Source organism: Panonychus citri, unplaced genomic scaffold (assembly GCF_014898815.1).
Source record: "Panonychus citri isolate SS breed McGregor unplaced genomic scaffold, ASM1489881v1 Contig00134, whole genome shotgun sequence".
Classification (NCBI taxonomy): domain Eukaryota; kingdom Metazoa; phylum Arthropoda; class Arachnida; order Trombidiformes; family Tetranychidae; genus Panonychus; species Panonychus citri.
The window spans coordinates 2108875-2118927 of NW_026515539.1; the positions used below are offsets into that span (position 1 = coordinate 2108875).

At 31.0% G+C, this 10053-nt stretch overlaps 1 protein-coding gene across 1 annotated transcript; it reads left to right on the forward strand.

Moving 5' to 3' along the window:
* The first annotated feature begins 1334 nt into the window (after window positions 1–1334).
* On the forward strand, window positions 1335–9895 carry LOC128391521 (lateral signaling target protein 2 homolog). The gene is made up of 5 exons (XM_053351427.1): window positions 1335–1795; window positions 2322–2771; window positions 3477–3600; window positions 3888–4912; window positions 8591–9895. Exons 3-5 carry the CDS (start codon window positions 3581–3583, stop codon window positions 8593–8595), a joined length of 1050 nt encoding a protein of 349 aa, XP_053207402.1. The 5' UTR covers window positions 1335–1795; window positions 2322–2771; window positions 3477–3580; the 3' UTR covers window positions 8596–9895.
* The last annotated feature ends 158 nt before the right edge of the window (window positions 9896–10053 follow it).

Consider the following 10053-nt stretch of genomic DNA (forward strand, 5'->3'; position numbering starts at 1 on the left):
TTTATATAAACCAAATTTGTGAGCATTTTAAAAACACCAAAGGAGCGTCTTTCCTGGTTGACCTGGTAGCTCACGATCAAGCGCTTCTACTGTCCATTTTAAGCACCTTAGCCCAAGCCAATCTTAAGGAAGAGAAATGGAAGATCCCTTTTATCACCGCAATCGTACCCAAATTAGATGTTAAATCGCCGCTCATAAGCGATTGGCTACCACGATTCGAAGCCAAATTGGTCAGTCGTCTTGAAGAAGCTCATAAAGTCCTTGGAGATCAAGCTCGCGATATCCCGTTGGTACTAACAATTTTAGGTCTATTGAGAAATCGTTAAAACTCAAGAGAGTTTATATTTTTTTCTTTCGATTTTCTTTTTCTCGTTTTTCTTTCATTTCTATTTCATTGCTTAAATTTCCACCTCAGATGTTATATTCTCTCATCAAAATTTTCTCTCTTTTTTCTTCTCACTCACAAACTGTAACATCTTTCAATAAATCAACGATTCTAAACTGTTATGTGATTTATAAAGGTACTATTTTTTTTAATAACAATGTTTCTTTTTAAAGCTCTGTATTGGTGAGAATTTGGTTTACATATTTGTTGTTTGAGAGAATAATATTTTCAATATGATTGATCATCGTAGATAATTGTCATTATTTCTGTATTGATTAACGAAAATGAACATTGTTTTTACAAAAAAAGGATTTCAAATCTCAATTTTCTAATTTGATTTCATCTGTTTGATTGGCTTGAGGTTTACCTGCAACCTCAACGTTTTCCTCCATCCGGGTCTCGGTCGCCTCAAGTTTAGCCTCCGATGGGATAAGATCCCTAACAGCGTTACAAAGCTGATCGAAAAGATCAGGCTCTTTATGCTTGGGGATTAATTGTTTGCTTATTTTGAATGCATTTTTGGCAACTTCAGCTTTAAATCAAAAATAAAACAGTAAAAGTAAAGTCAAAAGATGAAAAAAAAGCAGACAGAATTAAAAACAATTAAAATAAGGAAAATTAAAATTAACTTACCTTTCATCTTACTAATTGATTGAATAAGATCAATTATCTCATAATTTGGAGCTTCAATCCGATGAGATTCCATGTTGATGATTGAATTAACGATTTTCACAAAAATAAACTAATTAAATTGTCGATAAAATTCAAATAATCAGTAGAACAACAATTAGCAACAATAATAAACTGAAAGTAGAAACAATCGAATAGAAAATTAAAGAGAAAAAAAGTTCGAATTCTTTTTTGTTGCCATGGAAACTGTGACGTAACAATGTAAACATGTGGATACATTTTCTTTTCTCAATGTTAATTGTTTATGTTTCCAAGTACATCGTATGTTTAAATCCTGTTGATAATTATATTCTCAGTTTAATTTGTTTGCCATTTCTTTCAATTTAATGATGATTTAAGTCAAGTGATGGTCAAATTAATTTCCTTTGAAGTCATTGGTTAATCTTTATCAGTTCAGTAACATTGTCAAACGATTCAATTCTGACAATTTAAGCTGCTCTACATGAATTTTAATCTTCTTTTTTTCTCAGTGTTTCATGGGATTTTTCATCGTGTCAAATTTTCAGTTTATTCTCAGGTCACATAACAAGATTACCTGAAATGAGACAACCTCTGATTAAGTTTCATCCAGTTGCTGGCGTGTCTTTATTTGGCAACCAGATTTTGGTTCTCGTTATTGATGTTAGCTGAGATTCTCACCTTTTGTTGGTCAATATCATGAAACCATCAGGCATCAGGTAGAATATCAATTCGCACTGGAAAGATAAGAAAGGCATTTAGGTAAGTACAATTGAATAAATTAATTTAAATTCTGATTGAAGAGTTTCTCTTGAATTTTTGAAGCTCAGTGTTTTTTCAAAATAGACAAATGAAAGTAAGAAGAAAGATAATAATTCGCGAGAGGTTTGTCAAAATGGAGAATGTATGAGAAAATAAGACAAATATCATGATCTCAACCATTTCTTACATGTAAAATCTATTTTAAAAGATTATCCTTAGAGAAAAACAAAGAGGGAAAGGATATTAATTCTTAAAATCTAACTTGAGTCGAAGTGAATCTTTGCCAGTTTATGTTGTGTAGTTTGTTTTTTTTTAATCAACATCTTATCTCTCATTTAATTCTGTTTGTCAGTACAGAGAAAGTTTAAATAAGATTAGGAATTAAGCCTTGAAAAGAGACTAATTCTGATTCACAATTGAAAATCATCATCAAATAGTCTCTGAAAACCTCAATACATTTCTGTTTATGTGATAATCTTGATCTTTTTACCTTTTAATTACATTTTATATTCCATTTGTTTTCTAGTTTACTGACCAATGTTACTCACCTTTGTGACCATTCAAAACAACAAGCCATTTAAACCATCATCATCTGAGTTCCAGAGCTTAGTAACACTTTGGATAAACAAACAACAATCAATTAGCTTAACAATGACGAGTATTTTTGTGTTCTGATGTTCAAACATTCAAGTTAAATCGATTAATTTATTGGTTATCAACTGTGATCTGGATGGTCTATAACAATACAAAATCGTTTTCATCTGATTGTGGACTTCATTTTACCAATCACTTGAAAAACTTTTATCCTAATGAATTAATACAATGTTTCAACGCGATTTGACGTACCCATAAACTAGGTTTTCTCCGTCAGCATCAATTTAACCGCAAATATCTTAACCTAGTTGATCTGTTATAATATCGACTTATTTTTTGTACATTTACCTAATTGATCTTCAACTTTTTCTTCCTTCAAAATGTAAGTTAAATGATTTGGTATCTGGAATGATTAATTCAATTCATTTTCAATGTTGATACACCTCATCTAGTTGCTTTCCAATTAGCATGAACAATTAATGCTTATTCTCGTTGAATTTATACCCTTTTCGTATAACACTTTGCTCTCCATTTGTTTTTTATTCTCTTTAACTAACATTTTCTAATCTACATTAATCTCCTAATCTTCATTTCTCTCTTTTCTCTTTCTTGGCAATCATCCCGTTGGCTTAATCAAACTATCAACCAGCCATCTTTTTCATCTTCATCATCATTTCAATCATCCTCATCTCTGCTCGTAAATCGACTTCACTTTCAATTTCCACTTTTTTCTCTCTCTCTCTTGTTATGTCTATCTTATTATTATTATCATTCTAACGGACCAAGAATTTAGTCTCAAAGTAACAAACTTTCAAATTGTGTCAATTATAACAGTCTCCCAATCCATTAAACAATCAAGTTTATAATTAACATAACAGTGATAATTTAAAGAAACAAGTATTCACTTTAATTGAATGCATGTTATGATAAATTAACTGTTAATTCATGAAAAGCATTGATTGTCCATCATGAAGAAAAATGAAAGTTTCTTCTTTTTCTTCTTTCCTTTAATTGAAATTATAATTGTCATTCACAAAAAGAAGAGCATGCAATCAGATACAATTTAATACTTTATTATTGAAATTAGTGAAAGTAAAATTTAATTTCATGATGAATGATTCATTTTATGATAATCGAAAGCCTGTTTGAGATGAAACAAATCATGAATACACTCAAATAACTGTATGCATAATGTTAAAGTCCAATAACAAGTAAGTCCAGTTTCGTTTGTTTGATCTTGTTTGGATCAAGAGAGAGAGAGAGAGAGAGAGAGAGAGAGAGAGAGAGAGAGAGAGAGAGAGAAATTTAAATCCTCTAAAAAGACTTAAGTCTTGAAAATATATAAAACTGTAAAGAAAATCTCTTAAGCGTTTTGTTAAAATCTCGCATGTTGAATGTAAGATTAATTATCTTTTAGTCCATCGAAAAATATCAAAATCACTAATCTAACTAAATAACTGATCATTTCATGTTTTTCCATTTTCTTTTTTATTTTCAGGAGCCAGGAGGGATCAAGCGAAATTGACCCGGAAAATAATATTCATAACGAAGGGAGCTCAGACAAAGTGACCAAAAATGGAGGAGAAAGACTGACTAAAAATGGACTTAACTTAAAATTGAATATAAAAGCCGCTGTTCGTGTGGGGAAACGTCCTGGCTTATTAGGCGAGGCTAAATCAGCCTTAGTCCCTAGTCTGAATCGTGAAGATAACGAGAGTTTACCAGGACCATTAACGGTCAACGATCATTCTAATGAAAAGCAAGCTAAATCTGAGAAAGCACGGAACTTGTTTCTATTGAAATCGTTTCTAACCTCCAAGCATCGGAAAAATACTGAAGATACAGCGGACAAATCTGGACAAGATGCCGATGCAAATGATTCTTCCGGGCGTGTACATCGAAGTTCAATAATTTGCTCAACAGGAACCGACAAATATTCATATGATAGTGAAAATATTCAATTACCATTAAGACCAATTGATTTCTATGAAAAACAATTAAGTATTCAAAGTAACGCATCGTCGACTGGATCATCAAGTCGATCGAAAATGTTTTCTTCGGCTACAGAAGATAATAGTGATAGAGAAGCCTCACTTTCTCCAGTTTGTGAGAGGCTAAAATTTGATCCTATGGAATCTTCATCACCTCTTGATCAACTTCATTCACCTCGTTTCCATCAACATTACCACGATCATGATCACAACGAACAACATCAACATCGACATCGTCATAAAAATCAACAGCATCAATTTTATGTACATCGTCAGTCTCCAACTCCAACTCCATCTCCATCTCCTTCACCAGCATTTAATTCTTCAAATGATGGCGACTCAATTCCCCCACCTAACGAAATTAAATACAAACGAAGCTCTATCGTTGGAAGTAGTCAACAGAATGTACCCGATAAATCAGTTCAAATAAATGGATCGAAATCACAAAACTCATGGTCGCGCTTTAAGCTCACAAATATACTCAAATTTGGAGGATCCAAAGATAAACGAAATGTTCAAAATAAAACTAAAGGTAATTTCAATCCAAAAATTATCAACAAGCATTCACCTTAGGCTATTCTACTAACTGCTCAAAAATATTATCCTAATCTAAAATTAACGAAATTACAACGACTTGATAACTTGAACATCCTTGAACTCAAAATTATTGGAATGTTACAATTACTCTTCTCAGCCTGATCACCTTTCGTTGACTTATTCTGATTGAAGCTTCGTCAAGCAATAAACTTTCAAATGCCATCTAGTGTTAGTTGGAGAGAAACTTATTCTCTCTCTCTCTCTCTCTTTCTCTATCTTGGTCCCCAACGAAAGGGAAAAAATTGATGAAAAAATTCTGTGAGTGTAGTAACCTCTCTGAGCATTAGTAAGAAAGTAAAAAATTTTCATCAGCTTCCTTTGAATCAGCTAGAGGGCGTAAAGAAAAAGAAAAGGATTATGAATGAATATTTACCAACAACGACGATACTTTTTCCGTTAATGATGATAACGTGAGTTAATAATAAGTAATTGGTTAGTAAATTAATTGTTTCCCTTTCTCTTTTTCTTTTGCTTTTTTGGTGGTTTCATCTCTTACTTATCTCACTCTCCTTTTGAATCAAGTTTTCGCAAAATACTTGTTAGCTTTAGTAATCAAATCCTCATTCTTCAAAAGTAAAACGTAAAACTTTTACAAATAACTTAATATATTTTATTCATTAACCATTAGAATCATTAAATTCATTAATTACCTTTTCTTTTTTGCCTCTTTTCGGCACGATAATATGCTTATTCACTATTCTATCTCCCCTGCTTACCATCAATTCAGCTAATAAAGTTAATTAGGAAGTTCTGAAAAAGTAATGAGACTTTGAAAAATGAAACTTTTCACATTCAAATTGTTCAAAATTGAAATGAAAGAGATACTTGATTCTTATAAAGCCTTTTATCATTATTATTAGTACTTTTCATTTGAATATACACAAAATTTACTGTTATTATTATTAGTGTTTCTTTCTGATATGATAACTCAATCAATGAAACTATTTACAAACAATTCCCAACACTTTCAAATGATCATCAGTTTTGTAATTTGATACACATATTATAATTACGAGTTTTTTTTTCGTTAGTGTGTGTGTGTGTTATTGCAATTATTTCTGTATCTTATAAGTTGCAGAAAGTTATTTCTATTACTCGAGAAGTTTTCAGCTTATTCAAAACTATCGAATGTAATTATCTGAACTCGGTAAAAACCCGTTCATCAGAAACAACTTGAGTCATCAAAGAGAATGAAAAAAGAAATTATAATTTAAACATCTATTGTTTAACAATACAATCCACTAATAAGACAATATATTGTTTCATTAATTGATGTACGTTGATTCGTGGGCTTATTAGATTGATGATCAGATGAATTTTTCATTTTTTTTTGCTTCTTCTCCTTCAATCTATTGTTTCAAAGACTCTAAATTTAATATAACGGTAATTGTTCATCCCACCCAATCTCCTGTTACAAACTGTAATTAAATTAGTCACATTGAGCTTTATGAATAACACGATTAATATTAATTATTATTTAATTATTAATATCACTCTCATTCAGTTTTAATCTTAATCTTGATTCAATCATTCATTTAACTTTTCATCATCCTGTCAATCTTGTTGTTGTCCATGGTTTCAGAAAGTAATTATAATTGAATGTGAAAACCAAAATGCTTTTGAATATAATGTAATGGTATTACCATTCACAAGTCAATTCCGAACCAAATTAAAAAAGATTGGGAAAATTTTTTTTAAATCTATTTGTAGGATAAGCTTTTTTTTTCATCGTGCAATTATATTATATATATTAGATAATCACGGTTAGTGGATAAATGAAAAAGAAATGATCAATTTAATAGAAAAGCGAACAGTTAATCAGTGATAATACGAATACATATCAGGAGGAGTTACGATTATTATTATTACCAAAAATCGTATCTTAATTTAAGAGCCAATTTTCACAATTGTTATCTAATTTAAACTTAGCTTATCAAATGAAAGTTGATGATTGAAGACCAGGAGAGTGAGCAAGTGGGAGAGAGAGAGAGAGAGAGAGAGAGAGCGACCCTACCTGGACCAAGCAATTGACTTCAACTTGGGCTAAACCAGAAACAAACCAAACCTTAAATCAACTTATTTATTTTCATAATTAACTGTTATAATTTTAATGTTTCCACTCCACCTAATCCATTAATTTGTTTGTATACATTTTTACCTGTTACTTTGGCGAAACAAGAAACTGGACATTTAAGATTTGCTTTGATCAATATTTCAGATTCTTCATGTTTTCAATGTTCTATTTGTTTCCATTGAGAATTTTTTTTTCTCTCCAATTTGTTTATTCACCTTTGTTGTTTCTATTACTATTATCATCAGTGAGTTTGCTCTCTGAGGTGTTTGTCATTTACCGTTAGGATCTTGTTAGCTGAAGGGGGAAGAAAGTTCTGAATGTCAAGTCAGCGATAAGAGTCAAAATAACATGAAAAACTTTATCGTTTTTTTTTTGTATATAAAAACATTTTATCATATAAAAGATAAGAATCATCATGATGCAGAGATTATTATTATTATAATGATTATTATTATCATCATGTTGATGGAAGTTGAGTATTTATTATTTTTCTCTTCTTCATGTTGCTCGTTAAATCTACAATTTGAATCAGAATTGAAACGAAACACACAAAGTATATATTAGTTAAGATGAAGAAGAAAATGAAAAGATGATGAAGAGTAGAAAAGAAAAGTGTGTGTGAGAAAAGAAAAGAAAAAGATAATCTAAAATTGTTTTTGATTATTGTACAGTAGGAAGAGAAGAATTAACTTGTTATTCTTCATCATTCGCACTCAGAACTCTCTTTCCTTCTCAGGAATAGAGATAGAATCAGAAGAGAAAGGGAGATGAAAAGAGAGAATGAATGAATGAGAATAGTAAAATAAAAAAGAAAATGAATAATAAGACGAAGAAAAAGTAAGAGAAAAGAAAGAGAAAAGAAAGACTGAAAATACCTGGGTAGAAGTAGAACCGGTTTAGAACGGTATTCAGGTCTATTTTAAAAGATCGCGGAAGAACTAAGATCGTTTTTCCCGTTTCCCGTTTTCCTTTTTCTTTATCATCATCATCATCATCATCCAACATCAACACAAGTTCCATCATCTCTTTCGCATCTTAATTCCCTTTCTTTCTATTTCTCTTTCTTTACTCTCTTATTATTATTTCAAATTAACGGCTGATAGACTATAAGTTAAAATAAGAAATTGCATCAAGAAAAAGGCTGAATAACAACAATTGCAGCACTTTAATGGCCTGAGAATTGAAGATTGATACTGATTGAAGATAATAAGTTGTAGTAGTTAACAGTAGTTGTAGCGGTAATGTTGTTGTTGTTAGAGTGATGGTGTTGGTAGTGACGGTGGTGGTGGTGGGATGAGTGATGGTGACGGTGGAAAGATGTTGATTAGTATTTAAGAGGAAAGGGAAAGCTAAAAAAAGTAAGAGAAGAGAAATGGAAAAAGCAATAAGAAAGAAACGTTAGAAACTAATCATGATCATCATCATCTTTCTCTCTCTCTCTCACTAATCGTAATTAGTATTTAACAGACAACTAGATGAATAAAACGATTGATACATTGATGAAAAAAACTCTAATGTTTTGTTAATTTTTAATTACAGATTGATAAACAAATAGAAACACATCATCATCATCGACTGCATCCTCATCATAATTACCTTCATCATCTCAATTATCTGCATCATAACAAATGAAATGAATCAAATTATGGAAACAACTTGATTGCAATTAAATGAATTCTCAACAGGATCCATATTATCAATACCCGAGAATAGATGATGAGGTAATTGAGAGAGAAGGAGAGAGAGAGGGAGAGATTATTTTAGTCGATGGAATATAAACAAATATGGACAATGGAAAATGGAAAATGAACAATCAGTTGAAACTTCGATTGAGAATTGAAGTTGAGTTAATAATCGAGTAAGAAGAGAGAAAAAAAATGTTAATGATAATAATAATTAGAAAGAACATAAAAAGTGAATATCATTGATGATGCTCGTTGACGCAGTTACGAACTAAAGTTTCTAAGTTTAGATCGAGTTCAGGTTTTTTTTTATTTTCTCTCTTTTCAGAAACTCTCCTGTTGTTCAACAATTTAATATTTACTTTCCCTTTCAATCGTTAACTTCACTTTCATCATTCTAATCATTTCGATTTCAATTAAAAAATGAGATTAGCAAAACTACATCATCATCATTATTATTGTTGTTACTTGATAATAATAATGATAAAGTCTCTTCATGTTATCGTATCGGAATCTTCTGGAATTGCTTATTTCTTTTCTTCTTGTTAACTTTTTTTTTCGAATAAAAATTAATTTTACAATTTTGACAATCAATTAATCGACTTGATTTCTGATTTGAATGCAACAAATTAATTACAGTAATCAAATTAACTAATCACCAAGGTTCCAATCACAACAGTAAACAATCAAAATTTATTATAATAGATTGTTGAGAGAAAGAGCAAAGAGATGGAAGATGAGAAAGAGAGAATAAAAGAGAAAGAGAGAGAGGTCAATGCACTGTGAATGAATGGAGTCAGAGAAAGAGCGAAGAACTTGAGAGAGAAGAGGTCAATGCACTGTCAATGAATAAAGTCAATGCATGGCGTTGACTTGGTTGGAAAAGAGAGAGAAATAGAAAGAGAAGAGAAAAGACCATGGTGAAAAAGAAATAGAAAGAAAAAGCAAATAAAGAGACTGAGAAGATGAAGAAAAAGCACCAACCTGAGTAGAGGTAAAGAAGAACCGGTTCAGAACGGGAATAAGGTCTATTTTAGAAAATCGCGGAAGAAGTACGATCTTTTTCCCGTTTTTTTCTTTTTCATCTTCTCTTTTCATCATCTTTTTCTTTTTTCTTTTCCATTTTTCTTATTTTTTTCTCTTCTTCTTCATCATCATCATCTTCCAGCATCACAATCACCACCAACTTCACTTCTTCTATTACCACCACCACAATTCCCAGCATCAACTTCATCATCATCATCTCTCTTTCTCTTCTTACCGTTTCTCTCTCTCTCTCTCTCATTTACTATTTCAGATTAACGGCTGATAGACTATAAT